This window comes from Ahaetulla prasina, chromosome 1, assembly GCF_028640845.1.
Source record: "Ahaetulla prasina isolate Xishuangbanna chromosome 1, ASM2864084v1, whole genome shotgun sequence".
Taxonomy (NCBI): Eukaryota; Metazoa; Chordata; class Lepidosauria; order Squamata; family Colubridae; genus Ahaetulla; species Ahaetulla prasina.
Genome location: NC_080539.1, coordinates 282,589,548 through 282,613,743, shown reverse-complemented (window position 1 = coordinate 282,613,743; position 24,196 = coordinate 282,589,548). Strand labels below are relative to the sequence as shown.

The following is a 24,196-nucleotide window of genomic DNA, read 5'->3' as shown; positions in this document are numbered from 1 at the left end:
TTTTTTTTTTGCTGCTGCTGCACATTGCTGACATCTGCCAGTTCCTTCAGAATTCTGAATTGTAATCCATCAGATCCTGGTGATTTATATTTTTAAAGATAAGATAGGTGTTCTCTAACCATTTTCTTGCTTATTTTAATTTTTATTTCTAGTCTGTCTTTTACAGTTAGGTTTTTTTTGGTAGGTTGGGCTACAGTTTCTTTTTGCATGAAAACTGATGTAAAGAATGAGTTAAGCAGTTCTGCTTTCTCTCTGTTGCCTGTTACTTCCTTGCCATCTTCTCTGTTAAATGGATCTACAGTTTCCTTGACTTTTTTCTTGTTATTTATGGGTTCAAATATTTTTTTAAAAAATCCTTTGACTTTTGTTGCAAGTCTTTGTTCATTCTGACCCTCCCCCCCCCAACTTCAGCTTTGCAGATTCGGGCTATCTGCTGATACTCTGCCTTAGTTATGTGTCTCTCTCTTTCCAGTTTTTTGTAAATAAAAATAAAAAACTAATTAGGAGGAAAAATCATCTTTATAAATTACTTTTGATCTCAACAGGAAGACTGAAAGATTACTGATGCTAAGTAGTATGCTTGGCAACTGGTTAAGATTTCTATGTATGCAAATCAGCTTCTAGATATTCAAGAAAATAAAAAAATGTACTGATTAACCTTTGAGTTACAGGGCAAAAATCACAACCTTTATTAATATTTATATACAGAATTGCTTAAGCTATGAAGAGTACCACTGGGAAAAATTCAACAGGTTGTCTTTTACTCTGAATAGCTGGAGTATGATTGTACAACACATCTGCCTACTGACATATTACATCTGCCTGCAGCAACAAAGTTAGTGTTATCTGTACCAATGTTACCAATTGCATTTCTTTAATAGATTTCCATCTTTTATTTGCCAATTTCTACATATGTTACATAGTAAAGGCTTCTTTCTTTTGCAGAAGTGACATTCAGTTTGAGTAAAATAAGATAAAATCAGTAGATATGTAGGTTCTTTAAACAAGAATAAAATGTCGACCCCTTTTATAAACTACAGAAACATAAAGTGGGTTTGTTTGATTGTTTTAGTTCATGAATATGCCAAAATGAAATGAAATTAGTATGCATACAGACATACTGAGAAACGTGTATGTTGATGTACAGTTGTGCACAATTTTGCTGAGCATCTGTTCTGTCAATCCTTGTTTTATATAATGCCATAGCAAAAACAGGGATCTTCTACTGAATTTATACACTGCAAGTTCTATACTTTTTAAGGAAGGATAGGGATTTGGGTGAGGGATATTTTCAAAACTTTTTTTTAGCAGTTCTGAATGTAGGTAGAGACAGGATAGGGAATATTTAAATACAATACATTCCATATAAAGGAATGGGAAAATAATAGATACCATAGTAATTGAAGAATGAAACCATGCCTTCCATGAAGAATTATTTGAGATTATAATTTTAAATGTTGTAATATTTTTTTATTCTCAGAGAAATAAAATAGAATATTGGTTGGGGAGAATCAGTGACAACATGGGAAAGTCAATATGGCCTAAGGGAGCAAGTTTGGTCTAATAATTAAAGTACCAAGCTGGAAATCAGGAGACTGTGAGTTCTAGTCACAGCTTACCGAAGAAATCAGCTGTTGACCTTGGGCCAGTCACTGTCTCTTAGCCCAACTCACATCACAGGGTTAGTCTTGTGGAGAAAATAGGAGGAGGGAGAAGTATCAGGTATGTTTGCTGTCTTGAGTTATAAAAATAATAACCTAAAAAAATAAAATAAAAATGATTTAAAAAATCATATGTAACAAGATGGCAAAGGATAAGATATCTTTCCCTACTCATAGCTTTCAATTGCAGGTTGAGCAAAACGACACAGCGCTGGCAACAATTTCTTGGCATCTACCTTTTTGAACTCTGTTGGGTCATCCAGTGCAGGTGTAAGTTACAGTATATCACAAATAAATTTCATGATTATTAAAAAAAATCAAAGCTAAGAGAGACAAAGTATATTTGGAAAACTTTCAGATGACAGGAATGCATAGTAAACAATATTTACCAAAGCAAGGACAGAGCTCATCTAAATTACGGTGGGGTTATAGAAAAAACCCTGTTATGTTTCCACAGAGTTGCTTTTTGTCTTATGGGATAAACACAGCTGAAGCACTCAACACTGGCTGGAAAAGACCCTTTGAAAGTAATTGAGGCTTGTCTGAGCCTTGATATCTGTGGGGAGTTTGAACTGGTTGATCCTGAGGTCCTTGTGTTGTGAGTTTGGTCACTGTGTTCTGGCCACACATATCCCTCTTGCTTGCTCAAGGCTTGCAGGGATTGGTATGTGCTTGAGTCCAATTGGTGGCCTTGTGGAAGGGGGTGGTATTGCACATCCTTCTTAAGACACCATTCTTAGACTCAGCAGTTATTAGACAACAGTTGGTTGCTTCCTGTTTGGATTACTGCAATGTCTCTACCTAGGGCTACCCTTGAAGACCACCTGGAAGCTACAACTGCTGTAGAATGTGGCAATGCATGTAATTTTATTATTCAAATTTATATACCGCCCTATCTCCCGAAGGACTCAGGGCGGTTCACAGGCAGATAAAAAACATATATATACAAATTAAGAAAACCATTAAGAAACATATTCAGAAAGCCTAATTATTAAAAATAATATAAATATTAAAACCAATTAAAACCCCTATAAAATTTAAAAAATTTAAAATTTAAAAAATTTAAAACTAGTCCAGTCCCGCGCAGATAAATAGGTGTGTTTTAAGCTCGCGACGGAAGGTTCGGAGGTCTGGAAGTTGACGGAGTCCTGGGGGGAGTTCGTTCCAGAGGGTGGGAGCCCCCACAGAGAAGGCCCTTCCCCTGGGCGTCGCCAGACGACACTGTCTAGCTGACGGCACCCTGAGGAGTCCCTCTCTGTGAGAGCGCACGGGCCGGTGAGAGGTATCCGGTAGCAGTAGACGGTCCCGTAAGTAACCCGGCCCTATGCCATGGAGCGCTTTAAAGGTGGTTACCAGAACCTTGAAGCGCACCCGGAAGGCCACAGGTAGCCAGTGCAGTCTGCGCAGGATAGGTGTCATACGGGAGCCACGAGGGGCTCACTCTATAACCCGCGCAGCCGCATTCTGAACTAACTGCAGTCTCCGGATGCCCTTCAAGGGGAGCCCCATGTAGAGAGCATTGCAATAATCCAGGCGAGACGTCACGAGGGCGTGAGTGACCGTGCACAGGGCATCCCGGTCTAGAAAGGTCTAATGATGATTGTCTCTAGATTTAAGATATTACGTGCCTGTGATGTAAACCGCATCAGCTCCCAATTTCCTTCTGGGTGCAATTAAAGCTGCTGATAATTACTTTTAAAGCCCTGCAGGGTGTAGGGCCAGCTTATGTGTGGGACTGCCTCCTCCTAAGAATATCTGCCTGTCCTGCCATATTGAATAGAGTTAATTCTCTCCTTTAAAAGTTGACATCTTATGGGACAAAGGAAGTGTGCCTTTTCCATGGCAGCTCCTGCCTAATGAAACATGCTTCCCCTGAAGTTTGACAGGGCATTGCTCTTTTAGCCTTCCAAAAAGCACTTAAAACCTTAAAACCAAAAATCACTTAAACCGCGCCCCCCCCATCCACCAACTACAGGGGTATGATGAAATTTATGACATGAACTTGCTGTGGGATGCATGTGAAAGTTTAATTATAGTGCCAGATTTTGTTTTGTTTTGCTCTTAATACTTGTGGTTTTAACATTTTTATGGTACATAGATGTTCTTTTATCTTTTGGCTGTAAGCTGCCCATAGTTTGGTACCTGATGCGGAGCTATAAAAATGTTTTAAATAAATAACTGAAACAAATCTCAGTCTTGGAATAGTTACAAAGTTTTTTATATGCTTTTGTATTTTAGGATTTGAGGCCATATAAAACAATTATCCATTTGACTTATTTGATATTCGGATTTGGATGGAGCTATGAATTTATACCAAAGATTCAATGATTAAAGATGGAAAATGGTAGTGAGAGTCAAATCTCTTTATTGATTAGCCTAGTGAGACAAATTCTATCTCATGCAACAATCCGGCCATTTTTCATTATTGCTGCATTTATCAGGAATTGCTTTTGAGGTAACATATGAAAGATCATTCCCTTATAAACCATAGAAGTTTAAGCCGGTGCTGGAAACATATTTTGAAATCCTAGAAATACCTAATGTCCTTTTTGAGTCAATGTACTAACAGCATGTCTAAATGACATGAGTGTCAAATTTAATCATGGGTGCAAATTATTTCAATAATAGAATGTATGTGTCAGCTTTGGAAGCCATATTAGCAATGGAAGCTTCCATGCTGCCATGGGTGGTAATGGGTGGAAACTAATCAAGGAGAGAAGCAACTTAGAACTAAGGAGAAATTTCCTGACAGTTAGAACAATCAATAAATGGAACAATTTGCCTGCAGAAGTTGTGAATGCTCCAACACTGGAAATTTTTAAGGAAGTGTTGGATAGCCATTTGTCTGAAATGGTGTAGGGTTTCCTGCCTGGGCAGGGGGTTGGACTAGAAGACCTCCAAGGTCCCTTCCAACTCTGTTATTATGTTATGTTATGTTATGTTATGTTATGTTATGTTATGTTACGTTACGTTACGTTACGTTACGTTACGTTACGTTACGTTACGTTACGTTATGTTATGTTACGTTACGTTACGTTACGTTACATTATGTTACGTTCTTGTGTGTGGAAAAGTAGGTGGGGGGATTTAGTAGAGGGAATGTAGTTAGACAAAATAGCTTTCTTCTTTCTGGTCAAGGTCATGACAGTCCTGCATCTGGAGAAGGAGTGATTGGAATGATATCTCGAGATGGGATGGATGGTGATTGGACAATGTGATGGAGTGATGGATACAGGGGATGGCTTTGGAGATTTTGATTTACTGAGGGAAAACCCAGAACTCTCAGATTCGGGTTTTCCCAGATGTGCCAGTATACTTACTCTAATAAATGGAACTTTGAGAAAATGCTTGCCTCAGAGGTTTTAATTGGAGTTGGGGTTTTCTGGAACGCTGACAGTATGTTAATATCTTAAAGATTGGAATGCCACAATTTGCCATGGCCAACTTGCCACGGTCAACTTTCCATGGAAAAATTTGTTTCAGGACAATTCAACAAATACAAATTTAAGTTAATTTCAATGGAACCTTGGCAAATAATAGTAAAATAAAGAAAGTCAATCCAAAAATATGAGAGTTACAATAATTTCAGTGAAAACATGGTCAGCAATAATAAAAGTAATTGAATTAAGACAGCATTGAATTGTCCTGTGGTGAGTTGTCCTGTATCTCAGTGGTGGGTTGCCCCCGGTTCAGACTGGTTCTATAGAACCGATAGTAAAACTGTCAGGAGGCTCCGCCCACTGACCCAAACGTCATCAAAACTCTTCTGCGCATGCACAGAATAGAATAGAATAGAATAGAATAGAATAGAATTTTTATTGGCCAAGTGTGATTGGACACACAAGGAATTTGTCTTGGTGCATATGCTCTCAGTGTACATAAAAGAAAAGATACGTTCATCAAGGTACAACATTTACAACACAATTGATGGTCAATATATCAATATAAATCATAAGGATTGCCAGCAACAAGTTATAGTCATACAGTCATAAGTGGAAAGAGATTGGTGATGGGAACTATGAAACGATTAATAGTAGTGCAGATTCAGTAAATAGTCTGACAGTGTTGAGGGAATTATTTGTTTAGCAGAGTGATGGCCTTCGGGAAAAAACTGTTCTTGTGTCTAGTTGTTCTGGTGTGCAGTGCTCTATAGCGTCGTTTTGAGGGTAGGAGTTGAAACAGTTTATGTCCAGGATGCGAGGGATCTGCAAATATTTTCACGGCCCTCTTCTTGATTCGTGCAGTATACAGGTCCTCAATGGAAGGCAAGTTGGTAGCAATTATTTTTTCTGCAGTTCTAATTATCCTCTGAAGTCTGTGTTTTTCTTGTTGGGTTGCAGAACCGAACCAGACAGTTATAGAGGTGCAAATGACAGACTCAATAATTCCTCTGTAGAATTGGATCAGCAGCTCCTTGGGCAGTTTGAGCTTACTGAGTTGGCGCAGGAAGAACATTCTTTGTTGTCCTTTTTTAATGATGTTTTTGATGTTAGCTGTCCATTTGAGATCTTGCGATATGATAGAACCCAGAAATTTGAAGGTTTCTACTGTTGATACTGTGTTGTCAAGTATTGTGAGAGGTGGAAGTATGGAAGGGTTTTTCCTAAGTCTTACCACCATTTCTACGGTTTTGAGTGTGTTCAGTTCCAGATTGTTTTGGTTGCACCACAAAGCTAGTTGTTCGACCTCTCGTCTATATGTGGATTCATCATTGTCTCGAATGAGACCAATCACTGTTGTGTCATCTGCGAACTTCAGTAGCTTAACAAATGGATCATTGGAGATGCAGTCATTGGTATACAGAGAGAAGAGAAGTGGGGAGAGCACACAGCCTTGGGGGGCCCCTGTGCTAATTGTACAGGTATTTGTTGTGATCTTGCTTAGCTTCACCTGCTGCTTCCTGTTTGTTAGGAAGCTTGTGATCCACTTACAAGTCTGTTCCGGTACCTGTAGCTGGTTTAGCTTAGTTAGAAGAATGTCTGGAATGATGGTATTGAATGCTGAACTAAAGTCTACAAAAAGGACCCTTGCATAGGTCTTTGGAGACTCAAGATGTTGTAGGATGTAGTGCAGAGCCATATTAACAGCATCATCTGTAGATCTGTTTGCTCGGTATGCAAATTGCAAGGGGTCTAAGAGCGGATTCGTGATGGTTTTCAGGTAGGAAAGCACTAGCCTTTCAAAGGTTTTCATGACTACAGATGTTAGAGCAACTGGTCTGTAGTCATTCAGTTCCTTGATGGTGGGCTTCTTCGGCACTGGGATGATGGTAGAGCGTTTGAAGCAAGAAGGAACATAGCACATCTCTAGTGATTTATTGAAAATATGGGTGAAGATGGGGGCCAATTGGTCAGCACAGACTTTTAAGCAAGAAGGAGTTATCTTGTCTGGGCCTGGAGCTTTTCCTGGCTTTTGTCTGTGAAATAGGTCCTGCACTTCCTTTTCTGTGATCACTAGGGGTTGTGAACCCAATGAAATGGGGTCAGTTGTAGGAGGCTTGGCTGTTGTTGGTGTGTCTGAGATGGGGGTTGTGGAGATAGGTGGCTGTAGTTTCCTTTCAAACCTGCAGTAAAACTCATTCAGGTCATCTGCCAGTTGAAGAGCGTGCATGCGCGGGCACGATGTGAACTGGTAGTAAAGGTAAGTAGAATCGACCCCTGCTGTGGCTAGTTGGCTATGGCAAGTTGACTGTGATGAATTGGCTGTGGGGAGTTGTCCTAGACACCTTGTACTGCACAACTGGCAAATCTTTGTGCTTCCAGTGAACCTCAGAAGGAATCCTTTACTGTAATTCTGTGAATTTGTGGGTGAGGTTATATATGTGTGTATGTATGAGAGAAGCAATGGTAATATAACATTCCAGTAAATCATATACCAATATACTGGCCTTTATGATATTTCCCTTAACAGTTTGATCTAAGTAGTCGATCATGCATGCCCTATTCTTGTAATCTTGTGCTCACTTAGAGGCAATTTTTAACCTAAACTTGTTCTACTTTTGATTTTATATTTATGTATTTTTATTTTTGAGCCATTCTGGGGGAAGAAAGTAGTTTTCAAATACATTTGGTAATAGTTGGGAAAATCAGGTTGTTTAGAATATTCAAAAGGAGCGCGTTATGAAACACTTTGCAGTGGAAAAAGCATTCCTCCTTGATGCATCGAAACTCAAATATAGCTATTTTTAAGGGCTTGCTTTGGTCCTCTGAGCATGCGTATGCATGTCTAGGCATTATTTCTTCTGAGAAGGCTAGCCTAGTAAAGCAGATTTATGTATGTACACACATGAGCTAGGAAGAAGTTGGAAATAATGACACTGAGTTTCCTTTGTGTTTTGAAGACGGAGTTAGCACACTTTGCAAAAAAAAAACCCACCTTCAAAGGCTAGGCATAGATCAATTAAAATATAAGTAAGCCTCTGTGTGTGTGTGTGTTTTTAAATTCAAGAGTACTTTTACCTCAAGAGATATTATTTAGTATTATTCACATTATTCTTAGTCATATAATTTCTGTGCTGAAATCTGTCTTCCAATGTTTTGAAGATTTCCTTTCTTTTCAAAGAAAATCTTGGCCTTTTCTATCTAATTTTCAAGTATTTCGTTTTCTTGGGAACATTGCACAATATTTCTGAGCTTTCTTTATTGTAGTAAACAGGCAAGGGAGATGATTAATTGATTGATTTTTACCCCTGCCTCACATTGCAGTTTCCCTGGTGGTCTCATATTTTGCCTATTAAATAGCTCAATACAAAAATTGCCCAGAACTTAAATGAAACATGGAAACCAAGGAGGCTGCAAAATAAAGAGAAAGTAACATCATGATCCTAACAATGGAAATTTCATTGAAATTGTCTTCTCCTTTGAAAGCATAAATTCAAAGGCAATATATATTCCATTAAATTGAAGGAAAGTGGCTGGTGGGAAAATAGCAGACAAAATGTTTGGTGCTCAGTAAATTAAAAATATTTGAGATAAAATTGTCCTTCCTGGTTGCATTCATTTTGCAATAAAGAAATTCAAATAAAAATTGTATACATCCACCCAGAAATAGAGAACAAATGTAATTCATCTCCCCTATTCCATTAAGTTTTTGGAGGGAGAGGCTAATTAGTTTTTAGTGACATTTAATTAGTATACATGATGTGAACAGGAAACAGAACCTCAGAACTGTGCACTTGAGGGAGAAAGCACATTTTGACTTGGAGAAATATAATAGCTGTCCTTGTACCACATGGTGGAATTGGGTTTATCCATAATCAGAGAAGGTGGTATCTGCCTATCATGTATGTGCTTGGAAGCTTAGAATTGGGTCTGGTTAACATTTGGGTGGTAAGTTGGAAAGCAATAGCAAGAGCAGCAAGAGCACTTAGACTTATATACCACTTTAGAGTGCTTTACAGCCCTCTCAGCGGTTTACAGAGTCAGCATATTGTCCCCAACAATTTGGGTCCTCATTATACCCTCTTGAAAGATGGAAGGCTGGGTCAACCTTGAGCCTGGTGAGATTTGAACTGCCAAATTGCAGGCAGCCAGCAGTCAGCAGAAGTAGCCTGCAGTACTACACTCTAACCACTGCACCACCATTTTCAAAAATAATATATTGATAGGTGCTTTTTCAAAAGGCAACTGGACTTTCTTTGTTTTTTCTTCAAGACATTTCACTTCTCATCCATTCTTCTGACTGAAGAAACTTCTTGGATGAGAAGTTAAATGTCTTCAAGAAAAAGCAAAGGAAGTCCAGTTGCCTTTTGAAAAAATGCCTTTGGGACAATCACAACCTGGAGGACTGAGAACCTCCATTGACAATATATGGATATGTCTACTAAGTGACCAGGAATCAGATTAGATTTTTCAAAGAAGAAAAAGAAGTCTTCTAAGCTTAGGAAAAACATTTACAATACATACATATATTAATATTACACTTGGATTTTTTTTTATAAGAACGTTGTGTAATGGAATATGTGCATGACTTTGGGGAATGAGGGGGAAAAGATACTGCCTAGAAAACAATCAGACAAGAGAGGCAGGAGGCCCTAGTGGCTTAATGGTCAGAGAAAGAAAATTAGGGTCTGTCCTAATTGATCAGGCAGTTAAAAGTACTGATGGGCAATTTGTATCTTCAGACTTACAAGATTCTGTTAATGTAGCCTCGTAATAAAGTAGAATTAGTTCACCTGGCTATGTTTCATCTCTGGGTTCCTTGTGAGAGCTGACAGCCTGGCATGTCTTAAAATATATACTGTATATATTGCTATAAAATACTGAACAACCAAATTGAATTATCTTGCTTGTTAAGTTAAAGTGTGTGTGTGTGTGTGTGTGTGTGTGTGTGTGTGTGTGTGTGTGTGTGTGTATTTAATGCATTTAGTGTGTTAGAATGAAATCTTACCGGGTTCATTTCCAAGCCAGGAATAAAGAACAATAGGCAGTTGCTTGGATAAGAGGTGAAGTCTTTTTAGAAGAGCACAACATGCTGTTAGAGGCAGCTATGGTGACCATTCTTCCACAAGCCCTTTAAATAGGAAAATGTTTCCCTTTGTTTTCTGAAACCATGCAAAAGTGTGGCTGCCTTTTATGCATTGCAAGAAAGTGCACTTAGCCGGGTTTCCTGGAGGGAGCGCTCTGCTGATAGGTGTCAGCATTCCAGAAAAACCCCAACTCCAAGTAAAAACCATGCAAAAGTGTGGCTGCCTTTTATGCATTGCAAGAAAGTGCACTTAGCCGGGTTTCCTGGAGGGAGCGCTCTGCTGATAGGTGTCAGCATTCCAGAAAAACCCCAACTCCAAGTAAAAACTCTGAAGCAAGCATCTTTCAAAGTTCTATTTACTAGGATAGGTAAACTGGCACATCTTGAAAAACCCGAATCTGAGAGGTCTGGGTTTTCCCTCAGTAAATCAAAACCCCCGGAACCATCCCCTCACTCCTCAATCGATCACATGTTCCAATCACCAACCGTCCCATCTCGAGACAGCACTCCGCCTACTCCTTCTCCAGATGCAGGATCGGCCTGACCTTGACTGACAGGAAGAATGCTATTATGTCTCAAGGCAACCCCTCTACTAAATCCACCCCTCCTACTTTCCCACACATGAGAAAGTGGCAGCACGGAAGCTTCCCACCTAATATGGCTTTCAAAGCTGACATCAGGTACCTAGCTGTGTTGCAATTTCCCCAAAGTGTTGCATTGCAGATTGAAGTGCCAATCTCTTTGGGGAAAATATTTTTTTTGTTATTTAATTAAGAAGATCTCGAGCATCCTGTAAGGAATGGTTTATCTGAATAGGCTGGTGCTTTCTGCCACAATTTAATCTCTTCGTCCTGATTATAATTTTTAACCTTTTGCCCTGATGGACCGCAGGAAGATTTTATGGAAATGGGCAGAGGTAGAGTGAATTGCAGGAGGGTTTGGTTCTTTCCCACAAGAGGATAATTGTATAGAAATAAAATTGTATAGAAATAAAATTTTTCCCATCTGAAAAATTATCTGCTTTTCTTTACCATTTATTGCTAGATGCATATTATATGCTAAAAGCCTACAATGTTTTTTTAGTTGGAGCATTATTATATCACTACTTTTAAAATTTTCCACTGATTACCATGGGCTGTTAGAATGTTTCATAATTTAGTATCCCTCCTATCTTAAATTACACAATGATTTAAGTGGTTCCCTAAATATGGGTTTCTTTTCAAAAGTAAGATGTTAAAATCAAATTAAATAATATTTGTAAAAAGCTTTGAATTCTAACCCTAATCCTGTAGTAGAAAAAAAAATAAGTGTAATAAATAAAATTGCTGCTGTATCTTCCCCACTCCCATCTTGTAGACATGACATGGATCAAACTTATATCTTTCTTTGCCTAATTTTATCAGATCCCAATTGATCCCTCCTACCCCAGACAAAGCCCAAGAATCCTGTTTAAGGCAAAGATTAGAAACCTTGTTCACCCACTCACAATACAGCCCAAAAGAAGCCCAAATAGGAATTGCAACATAATAATCAGGGGAAAAGGCCCAATCTTCTGTCCCTGTATCAACAAAATTTCATTTTAATGTATGCCGATTACATTCAAAGTGACAATAAAGTTATTCTAAGTTATGTTATGTCCTTCCTGTCGAAGACTACTTCAGCTTCAATTGCAACAATACATGAGCACACAATAGATTTAAGCTTAATATTAACCACTCCAATCTTGATTGCAGAAAATATGACTTCAGTAACAGAGTTGTTAATGCTTGGAATAAACTACCTGACTCTGTGGTCTCTTCCCAAAATCCCCAAAGCTTCAACCAAAAACTGTCTACTATTGACCTCACCCCATTCCTAAGAGGACTGTAAGGGGCGTGCATAAGAGCACAAAAGTGCCTACCGTTCCTGTCCTATTGTTTCCTTTCATTATATCCAATTAATATAGTTATTATATACTCATGCTTATATATATGTTTATATATTGTTTAGTTATTTCATGCTTATGCTTATATATATTGTGTTACAAAATAAAAAAATAAAAATAAAATAAATAAATAAAGTTCTAAGTAACTCCTCAATCACCTGATCATCTCAACAGTCAATCACCTTCACAATGGATTTCTCTAGTAGTAATCCCAGGTACCTGGACAAGCATCTGCCTAGCTTCCTCAAATTGGTTAGCAAATCAGATATCTAGGATTTCCCACCTTGCAGCCCTTAACTTCTACAAAAAACAAACAAACAAAAAACTTCGCTTTTCCATTGTTCCTTCTTTCTTGCACAGCAGGCACCCAACAATTGTTGTTATAAACATGCTTCTTCTCAGTGTTCTAAATCCCCAGTTACATTTCCATACGACTGTAGGGGTAAGAAGCTGCGCTTTTCTAAATGGTGTTTGCTATATCTGTACTGTATTAAGGAGCCCAGGTGGCACAGTGGTTAGAATGCAGTACTGCAGGCTAACTCTGCCCACAGTCTGGAGTACGATCGTGACAGGCTCAATTGATTCAGCCTTCTATCATCCCAAAAGGTTGATAAAATGATTGTTTTCTCCCCAGATTTCTGGGGGAAATATGCTGACATTGTAAACCACCCAGAGAGTGCTGTAAAGCATGGTGGATGTTGTATAAGTCTAAGTGCTATTGCTATTATATGTGAAAAACAAAACAAAGTACAAAATGGTGGCAGGAACCATGCTGTTGAAGCCATGCCCTATGGATATAATGCGATTCACTAAAACAAAGGGTAGGGCATCAATCGCATGTTTGGTTTAGCCATCCTAACTCTTTTGGTACCCATTAATGCTCCCAGCAGGCTCTTCCCTCGCTCGCTCGCTCGCTCCCCCTCTAGAAAACTTGGAAATGCTTTATTTATTTTATTTATTTATTTATTTTATTAGATTTTTATACCGCCCTTCTCCCGAAGGACTCAGGGCGGTGTACAGCCGAAATAAAATACAGAGTATATACAATTAAAAGAAATTAAAAGAAACTATTAATAAGTGGCCGATAATTTAAAAATTTACAAATATTTAAAATCTCTAAAACCCCAATTTAAAATCAACTATTTATGCCAGTCCTGCTTGAGTGAATAAGTATGTTTTTAGCTCACGACGAAAGGTCCGAAGATCAGGCACTTGACGTAAGCCAGGGGGGAGTTCGTTCCAGAGCGTCGGTGCTCCCACAGAGAAGGCCCTACCCCTGGGAGCCGCCAGCCGACATTGTTTGGCGGACGGCACCCTGAGAAGGCCCTCTCTGTGAGAGCGTACGGGTCGATGGGAGGCATACGGTAACAGCAGGCGGTCCCGTAAGTACCCGTTGTGGTTCTTTTGCCAAAAATATCTGCAAATACTTTTAACAAGAAATGAAAGTTAAAAGTAAAGGGTTTTTTTTCCTTCTCCTTTGAATATTACTAGTTAAATGAACCCTATTTAGCTGCTTTGTGCCAGCTTGTCAATTCAGATACAAAGAGCAAAAAAAACAACAACCCCACATTAGAATCCAGATCAGTTTCCACTGTCTAAGCCCTAATATTTTCATTTAAAGATATTTATCTTTAAGTACTACAATAAAACAAAGACAGTCACAAAAGACAGCTTGATACCCTCCTTCTGTTCAGGAGCACAGCCACTAAAATAGAGCTGATGCAAGATATTTTGCTGCCTCAAGCAGATAAGATCCTTCCATTCTCTGTATTTCATTTATAAAAGCCAGCCAGGTTGACAGTCGCCTTTGACTTCAACCCTTCCACTATATCTACAACTAGCAAGTGCATGTCAGGATCTGATCATACACGTTTGACCTTTCCACCAACACGAATATGCACAGTGGAGAGAAAAAAATATGAGTTCCAAATACAATAACAATCAAGAATAGCAAATGAAATATCTAAGCAGGTGAAGCCAAGTGATGATGGCGGGTCATTAATTCTATAATATAACATGCCCAAATACTTTCTTTCAGTGACAGCCTGACAATCTAAGTCTTGTATAATCATATAAGACCCATTGCATAAGTCATGATTATTTAAAGTTTCTCAACTAAGGTTTGCTTCTACAATTTCTGTGTATTCGCCATTTATATTTTTTTAATATTAAATTTAATATGAATGAATAGAAATCCAAACTCGATTTATATCACAATACACTATATATCACAAAGCATTTTACAGCAAAAGCCACAAAATGTTTATTAAAAGATGTGGTCCTTTTTATTTAGTTCAGGTAAGATTAAAAAATAAAAAATAAAAGATGATATAGTTAAGGCATCAGGCTAGAAACTGGGAGACCATGAGTCCTAGTCCAATCTTAGGCACAAAGTCAGCTGGGTCACCAATGGGCCAATCAACTCTTGGAAGGAGGAGAAGGCCAATTTTTTCTTCAAAAAAACAACAACAAAAAACTTTGCCAAGAAAACTTTAGGGACTTGTCCAGGCAGCCACCAAGAATCAAGATTGATTTAAGGATACTTCTGCCTAAAAAGGAAGATAAAAATAGTCTTCTTTCCAGTTCCATCCACTAAAAGCTCAAAAAATGTTGTTTCTTTTTTATGGAACATAAGAATATGTGGCTACAATAATGGCATTGACTTGAAAATGTAGACAATTATGCAAATGTCCCAGATGTCTTCCATCCATGATCAAAACTCTTTCCCTGATACTCTGCTTCATTTCTTCTTTATTATTTGTCCCAATTTTCCCCAAATTATTTCCTGATAAGGAGCGTGTATCCTGTTTTTTAGTTCATGGCTCTTTGAGTTACCCAACTGATGATGCAAATGCAACATTTAAAATTGAATACAGCTAAATACAGTAGTTGGACTTAGATCTCTTTAAAGTGTGGCATGCCCATCTGACTGAGGGAGTTAAAAGCTGCTTTTCTGCCTAAAAGAATCATGAGGGAAACCATCTGAGTACTTCATGCTGAACATTAAACATTAACTGCAATAAATAATATAATGTATTTATGTGGTTGAATTCGAAGAAGCACACATAGAATGAAACAACTGCTAATTCAAGAGTTTCCATGATAATTTACACAATATTATAAAAGGAGGTTTTCACAGTAGTTCGTACCTTTCTGCTAGTATAAGAGGTTTCACCCTCTCTTTCCTAAATCAAGGAGCATATTTATGTTGCATTTTGTTTTTTCTGAATCAGTGCTCTGCACAATATGCACAATATATGGTGAATAGAAGATAACTCCTGTCAGAATATGAGGATCTTTTAGATTTAATCAGTTCTGAGACTTTTATTTTACCTTTCTTTTATTTAAATGTTAGGGGTCACTGAATATTCATGCAAATCATCAATCTACTTTACATTGATGATATTTTCTGTTTGGAGAACTCATGTGTACAGTATTTTTGTGAATAAGACTGATATGATTATAATCTGGTGCATTTTAATTGTTAATGAAAGTAGTTAGCAAAATGGGTCACCGGGGTGGGTCGGGGTGGGTTCCTATGTTGTGTGAATAGGAAAACTTAATCAATTAACCAAAGCAATTAATCCTAATGGATCTATGTGGGGACTGTTGTAGTTTTCAGTCTCTCCCAAGGCCATTTGAGAATAACAAAATAACAGAGTTGGAAGAGACCTTGGAGGTCTTCTAGCTAACCCCCCTGTTTAATCAGAAAACCCTGTAGCATTTCAAACAAATTATTGTCCAATGCCTTCTTTAAAATTTCCAGTGTTGGAACATCCACAATTTGATTATTTGTTCTGTCAGGAAATTTCTCCTTGATTCTATGTTGGTTGATTAGTTTCCATTCATTGTTACTTGTCTTGACTTCTGTTGCTTTGGAGAATAGGTTGACCAAGAGGTATGGCCCTTAAATGTGTTTGGCATTGGTTGCAATCGTTCCACTACCATTTTTGTTCTCTCCAGTGTGCATGTGGGTAGATTAAACATATAGGAATTAATTTCTTTTGTAGCTTCGGAAGAAAATGCAGTTATAAAACATTTAAAATCCTAAATAGAACTTCATTAAAAGTATTTATCTCCCTGCTTGCTTTGATATTATAGTGCTAGAAGCAGCTTGTCACTTGTTTAAAGACTGACAAGTCTTTTTGATTGGTGACAGCACTAGTGAAGTAATTGCCGGTATAACATTCCATTTTTAGGTGCTCTTATTCAAAGTTTCTTACTTTCTTTGACTATCTTTGATTTTTGTTTGAGCAAGAATAGCCATTTTGTTCAGGATATGTATTTCTGCTTTTTAGAGAAGTTTACTGTGTTTCCATATAATTTTCACTTCATTCCCTCAAATTCCACTTTATTGTAGGTGGGAAAACTTATATTACAAAATTTATTTTTAAGGCTTGAAGACATTTAGTAGCTATTCATATTACACAAGTGGATAGTAGAAAACCTGATGTAAGTTTAATTTGTTCATTCTGTTTTTGTTATCAGACGTGTACTCATGTACCAATTTCTAGTCAAGAAAGTGTTCCTTAAGTAAGTTGATTACAGTTTTCCATTCAATAGGGCCATTGATCAGTGTTGTGTGAGTTGTTTTTTTCATTTCTGGGCCAACCTTTGTTGATCAAGCAAGCAGATTAGAGTTAAACAGTTTTTATTTATTTTATTAGATACAAATCCTGCTTTAAGTGTTGCTTGGACTGCTAGACAAGATTTTGGCTGGCTACTAAAATTCTATCGATTGTAATCCAAGTTTCAGCCATCTGAGACAGGCCAGGTCAAGAAATAAATCCTGTAGGGGCTCCTGGAATCAGAGGTGGGTTTCAGCGGGTTCTGACCAGTTCTGAAGAACTGGTAGCAGAAATTTTGTGTAGTTCAGAGAACCAGTAATAAAAATTCTGACTGGCCCAGCCCCCATCTATTCTCTGCCTCCTGAGTCCCAGGTGATCGGAAGGAAATGGGGATTTTGCAGTAACCTTCCCTGGAGTGGGGTGGGAATGGAGATTTTACAGTATCCTTCCCCTGCACCAAGCCACACCCACCAAGCCATGCTACGCCCACCAAGCCACACCCACAGAACTGGTAGTAAAAATTTTTGAAACCCACCACTGCCCGGAATGTGTCTTTATTGTTGTGTTAACACTATTGCAAAAACTTTAGTTGTACTTTTTTTAAGGTCAATAAGGTCAAGGCAGAGTTGTTCTGAGTTTCTTTCCCATGTTTTCTGTTTCACCAGAGGTTAGGAACCATTTCCCCTTTCCCTGTTTTTAAGCCCAGAGTTATCGAAGAGCCATGGCACTTTATTGTCATCAGAATTTGTTTTGTATCACCATAGTCCAGACTTTTACAGTCCAGATACTATAATTTTGCATTGTCTGTAAATTATTCACTGATGTGGTTTGCAACCACAGAAAACCACAATTGGAAAAAGGAAGGGTTTGGAATCAGCAAATGCTGTCCTATTAAAGAGAAGCATTTTCTAATCCAGGGGTCTCCAACCTTGGCAACTTTAAGACTTGTGGACTTCAACTCTGGGAGTTGAAGTCCACAAGTCTTAAAGTTGCCAAGGTTGGACACCCCTGTTCTAATCTGTGTGAATGATTTATATTTCATAGCACAGCCATCTATCTGGCAATCTGCAACTCCCTTGACTGAATATTGACTACAAAATTTACTTCAATAAAACTCACCTATTGAGGTTCCTCATATCGGGAAGTGTGAGCAGCTAAGGAGCTGCTAAGTGTGAGCAGCTAAGGAGGCTTCCGTGTGATAGAAAGCACTGGAACAGAAACAAGAGAGCAATATTGCTTCCTCTACCTCCTACAATAAGAAAGCAGATAATAAAATAAATGGTCAAACACTCCAGGAACAAAGCAGGAAAACATGATCTTTTCATAGGAGATGGAAAGTTTTAAGGAATCGCTAGAATGAATTTGACACACATCATCTGAGACTATAATACATGACAGATCACCTTCATTGGCTCTTAGTGTGGAGCTTGATTGAAACTGAAAGATTGGTACAGCTTTTCAATTATTATTTCAAGTAATTTTTCAATTATGGTAGTTTGCATTGAATCTAATAACACATCATGTACAATCTTATAGAATACCATGTATAATATAATGTCCTGAGAATTGATTCTCCTTGTTTTAAATGCAGTTACTTTGAACTGGAAAGCAGCGGCCTGAGAGATGAAATAAGGTATCACTACAGATTTAATGGAAAGACAAGAACAGAAGTATTTCCGTATCGGCTAGCAGATGGACAATGGCATAAAATTGCATTGTCACTCAGTGCATCCCACCTCCTGCTTCACGTGGACTGCAATAGGTAAGATATTCTTCATGAGTTCTTCCCCCTCCCTGCCATCTCCTGTGAGAAATGTCTGCTCCCTCAACATAAAACTTAGTACTGCTGGGTGAAATTTCAAATGGAGTTTTATATGCTCCAAAATGTCAATTGAATATTTGAGTGAAAAGAGAAAATGGCATGATAATTAAATAGCAAGCCTCCAGTTGCTGATTTTGGAGTGGTGGAAAGATATTAATGTATTGCGTCATTCTCTAGATATCAGTTGAAGTGCAATGCATTGTATAGTCTTTTTTTTTCTGAAGAAGGCTTCTCTCAGCACGCATCTAATATCTGAAGGTGTAATTGTAGCTTCTAATTTCTTTTCATGTAATAAGTGCCTTAAAATATTCTTTAACTTCTTTTTCAAACAAGACATTCTGAAAGAAAAGAAAAGAATAGAAAAGAATGAAGACACGCCTAAATCTTTTTTTATACTTTGCAAGAAGCCAAATCTGAATACGGTAGCTCTATTTTTTTTGTAGATAAAAAGCAAGCCATACACTTGACATTGTAATATTTATTTGTAAATAATAAAACGAGGCTGGTGGCGAAGAGGAGAAAGATTATGGCGTATAGAACTAAGTAATGTTAACTAAAGACTTTTTTCTCTTAATACCTTTGAACAGATAGTTTTTTATATGTGAAAACAATGTTAATACATTAGGTTTTGTTCTCGTTTTAAAAACTTAGCAGTTGCTTGCTTAAAAATCTTTAATATTTAAAGTTGTTGCCTGAAGGTTTACTTGAGCTGACATAATGAAATGAGAAAAAGTTCTGCAGGATCTGTAAAATATAATCTTTAATAAAAGTATTGGTTAAAAAAGAAGAAAAAGATCTGCAGGAAGAAATTCCTGATATACACTCTGGTTATTATTCAAAGGTTATCAATTTTCAACTGTTTTGACTATCCAGGATAAACTATTTTAAGAAAGAAACAGAGAAGTATGTCTTGGGTTTTATTTTACACATTTTTATTGACAGATATCATAATGGAATTGACTAACTCTTCAAACCCAGAATTTATTTATATGTAAAAGTTATAATTATATGGAGGTTGTTTGCCTGAATAAAAAAAATAGCAAAATGTTGAATACCCTGAATGATATTTATTTCTTGAACAATGTGGAAATAGTTTTTACTTGACATGTATTTGACCCATTAGGTACACTAAGATTTTATTTGCAAAATATTAGAAATATATTTTCTATATTAGGGTGCTTTAATAGCTTATTATAATAGAAAAATATAATATATGCTTCTTTTGATTATGCTTATCAAAGATCACCAGTTCATATGGAAAAGGATGGTTGGAGTTTAACTATACTACACAACCATATAACTGTACAGTATAAATAACAGAATATCTATGTAATTCCACAACATATGTAACTGGGTTATTTAGGTTAAAAAAGGGTTTCCTTAATGTGGTCATTTAACCCCAAAGAGTTAAATATAATTCAAAACAGGCCCAATCATTCACAAGGTTAAATAACTCCATGTAATTAGTTGAGTTGTGGGAGTAGCTAAATCCAGTCACTTGATGAGAAAACCAGCTGAAGAGAAGGAAGGTATGAAAGGAAGCCTTTATCTGGCTGATTTTTTTGCTCAGGGGCTAGGACGTTGAGCTTGTCGATTTAAAGGTCGGCAGCTCGGCGGTTCGAATCCCTAGTGCTGCCGTGTAACGGGGTGAGCTCCCGTTACTTGTCCCAGCTTCTGCCAACCTAGCAGTTTCAAAAGCACATTAAAAATGCAAGTAGAAAAAATAGGGACACCTTTGGTGGGAAGGTAACAGCGTTCCGTGCGCTTTGGTGTTGAGTCATGCCAGCCACATGACCACGGAGATGTCTTTGGACAGCACTGGCTCTTCGGCTTTGAAACGGAGATGAGCACCGCCCCCTAGAGTCGGCAACGCCTAGAACGTATGTGCAAGGGGAACCTTTATCTTTACCTTATGTACATTTTGCAATGTTGAGTTTTTCTTTCCATCACAATAAAGAACTCTATCATTACATGATTGCTCCCCACCCAATTCCAATGATTTCTGCTTCCTCAGTTGAAACTTCTCAGCTGTTATTCTTAAGTTAAGGTTCCTTTGAAGCCTTCTCTGCTCTCCAAAGGACTAAGTTGTCAGCATAACAACAGTTGTCAAGAATTTCCTGGAAACACCATGGTAGAGAGAGTTTGTCTTCCAACTAGTATTAGCATAATAAAAGACCACTGCAACTTCATGCTTCTTTTAAAGATCTGACATTTATATTTGGAAGGCATCATCTATATCTTACTGGTGATCTTGGATAACAGGCTCCAGAAGAAGCATTGCTTTTTATTTGTTTCTTTACTTATTTTAACCCAGATGCTCTCTACATCAATGTTCATTTAAATTTCTGAGCAGGAATAAATATTTTAAATATACAGTTCAACTGATCCCCCTCCTTTCTGTTCCTTTTATACACATTCTATCCTTCAATTTCTACAATTCACTCATGGAAATCATGTCACTGTCTATTCATTACTCAATCATATCTCTTTTCTTATACTAACAGCTCAGCAAGACCAACAACATGTTTGTTACAATGCTGATATGCTTTGCTTCAAAGTAACCAAACAAATAATATCCAGCATAATACGATGTGTATACTAGTTTTGAGTGTAGTGTAAGATAGAGTTAGCCGATTAGAATTCTGATCCTTGTAAGCTTCTGATACAAAAATGCTTCTAATGTATCAGTGGATAGCATTCACAAGTAACCTCTACTGCTGTTGCTCTTCAGACTTGGAAGATTTTATGCCTGTGACGATATTCAAATGTTCACAAGTATAACCAGTCTGCACAGTTACCTTTTTTACTTTTTTCTTACTTTAAGTATTGTAAACATTCTGACTTGGCTTCACAGCCTGAGCATTTGATCTGGATCCTGAGTTTGTGTTCTTAGTGTATATTCCACCATGATAATAAGATAGCAGTTGTGGCCAGGGGCCCTTTGCACAGCTGCCTGTTGTGTGATAATTGTGTCTGTACTTAGATTGGGAGGCCTTGCTTATGATTACTCACACCTTAGTTACTTCCTGATTGGATTGTTGTATTGTGCAGCACAGGGGGCTCTCTTTGAAGACTAACTGCCAGCTTCAGTTAGTCAGAATGTATGTTCAGAATGCAACACAAATCATTATGGGTATAGCTTATTATACCCATATGGAATGCAGGTCATCATGTGTGTCACTCATTATACCTACGGTATGTATGCATTAGCTCATATTAGACTTCCAGATATGATTCAAGGTTATCATCTTGAAAGCTCAACAAGGCATAGACCAGTTTTCCCCCAAGAATATCTGCTTGCTCCTTATGCTCCCATAATATTAACCTGCTCCAGTTTCCCCCTTTCGAAACATTGTTATAATAAACATGGAACTTAGAAAGCAGTTTGCTTCTATACTCCAGGATCATTTCCTCCTGATGTAGGAAATGGTGTAGGGTTTCCTGCCTGGGCAGGGGATTGGACTAGAAGATCTCCAAGGTCCCTTCCAACTCTGTTATTATGTTATTTATTTATTTATTTATTTATTCGTATTTCTATACCGCCCTATCTCCCTAAGGACTCAGGGCGGTGTACAGCCATATAAAAACACACAAATGTACAGAATAAAAACATTCAACTAAAAAACTTATTATAAAGGCCAAATATTTAAAATAAGATATAAATAATAAAACCCAATTTAAAACCCAAGCTAAAATTTCATCATTTAAAAATTTAAAACCCTAGTCCAGTCCTGTGCAAATGAATAGATGTGTCTTAAGCTCGCGGCGGAAGGTCCGAAGGTCAGGATGTTATGTTATTATGTTAGGACAGGTCCCAATTATTCTTATCTTCGGAAAAAGAGCTAAAGGTCTATAGTTCGGCTGTTCGAGACTCAAGTGCCATAAGATGGAGTGAGCTCCTGTCACTTGTCTCCTGCCGACCTCGCAGTTCGAAAGCATGCAAATGTAAGTAGATGAATAGATGAATAGGGACCATATCTAAAGGATGTGGGAAGGTAATAGCATTCCGTGTTTTACCATCCACTTGTGCTGCGGCATGATGTCATGCTGGGATATATGACTGCAGAAACTCTCTGGACAGTCTATCACAACTAGCAGGGTAAAACTCACGGGGACACCTTTACTTTCTTCTTCTTCTTTTTTTTTGAAAAGCAGTTAAGACCTGGATGTTTCCCCTAGGCCAGGGCTGTCAAACTCTTAGCCCGCAGGCCAGATGTGTCACATGCTGACCGTGCCCACGCCTGGTTTAGCAAAGGGGAAAAAAGTCCCGATATGTCATATGATGCTGCTGTGATGATGTGAGTTTGACACCCCTGCCCAAGGCATTTGGGTCAATTGGGCAGAATTCATTTTTGGTTGTTTAATTATGCAATTTGGTTGACAATTTACATATTGTTGTTCAATTTATATGTGAGTTGCTCTTTTTAAATGATATAGGAGGGTTGGTTCCCCCCTCACTCGTTATTTACTGCTCAGTAGGGCAGACCTATAAACTGAATAAATACAAAACCAAACAAATGTAACTGATCATATGCAGTTTAGTATAGTAAAATGATTACAGCCTAATATTTATTTATTTATTTATCTCTATCTATCTATCTATCTATCTATCTATCTATCTATCTATCTATCTATCTATCTATCTCAGTGGTGAAATGTAAAATTTGCTACTACCGGTTCTGTGGGCATGGCTTGGGGGGGGGGGTAATGTGACTGGGTGGGCATGCCCAACTTTTTTTTTAACTTTTAAAAGTATTTTTTCTACAACCTCTTTGGTTGGTGAGCACTCTTTGAATGCTTTTAAAAGGTTCTGATGATCCCAGCTGACTTGCCTGATCGTCAGACACTTTTGTTTTCTTTTAAAAGCATTTTTTTTGCCTTTAAAAGAAAAAAGCCTCTGATGATCAGGCAATTCAGCTGGGATCGGCAGAGCCTTTTAAAAGCATTTTTTACAACCTCTTCAGCCAAAGAGGTGGTAGAAAAATGCTTTTAAAAGGCTCTGACAATCCCAGCTGAGTTGCCTGATCGTCAGAGGCTTTTTTTTTACTTTTAAAAGCATTTTTTGGCCGAAGAAAAAATGCTTTTAAAAGTAAAAAAAAAAACACCTCTGATGATCGCATGGCTCAGCTGGGCATGGGGGGGGCAGGGATTTTTGCTACTGGTTCTCCGAACCATCGGTCGCCATCACTATTGGATTGGGCAAGCCGGTCCAAACCGGGAGCATTTCACCCTTGATCGATAGATATTCCTTAGGATGATGAATGAATTCATATGAAAATGTAAAGAGTATATATATGATTAACAATGGATAAGAGACTGTGTATTTATAATATGTCTATGTGAAATAAAAAACTTTTTTCAGAAAAAAGAAAAAGAAATGTATATTTTTCCAAAAATTTCTGCTGATAAGACATATATAAGTATGCCATTTTAAAGAACTGCCTGGTGTTCCAACCTGAGATCTGATGAAGTGAAAAATGGAGGTATGGTCAAACCAATGCAACTCAGAAAGTGGCTGTGGAGACCCAATATATTTGGATCTTTGAAGCCATATTTTTGAAGGAACTCTCCAGTGGAGACTCCTCTGCTCTTTAGTAAAAAACTCTTAGCTTTTTCATGATTCTGATGCCACAAGAATTTTGGCAGTTAATATTCTTAGCCAAAACTTAGGCCTAAGAGTGTATTTCCATTTAGCAAAACATTCCCGTAATCTATTGATTTTGGAGAAAGAATAATGGAAATAATAGTAATAGAA

The 24,196-nt window shown here is 37.7% G+C and overlaps 1 protein-coding gene across 1 annotated transcript in view; it reads left to right on the top strand.

Moving 5' to 3' along the window:
- The window catches only part of NELL1 (neural EGFL like 1), a 634,915-nt gene that overhangs the window by 138,093 nt on the left and 472,626 nt on the right, over positions 1-24,196 (top strand). The window contains exon 4 of the mRNA XM_058161221.1: positions 18,211-18,381. Coding sequence (XP_058017204.1) covers positions 18,211-18,381 — 171 coding nt within the window. The remainder of the gene's footprint in view (positions 1-18,210; positions 18,382-24,196) is intronic.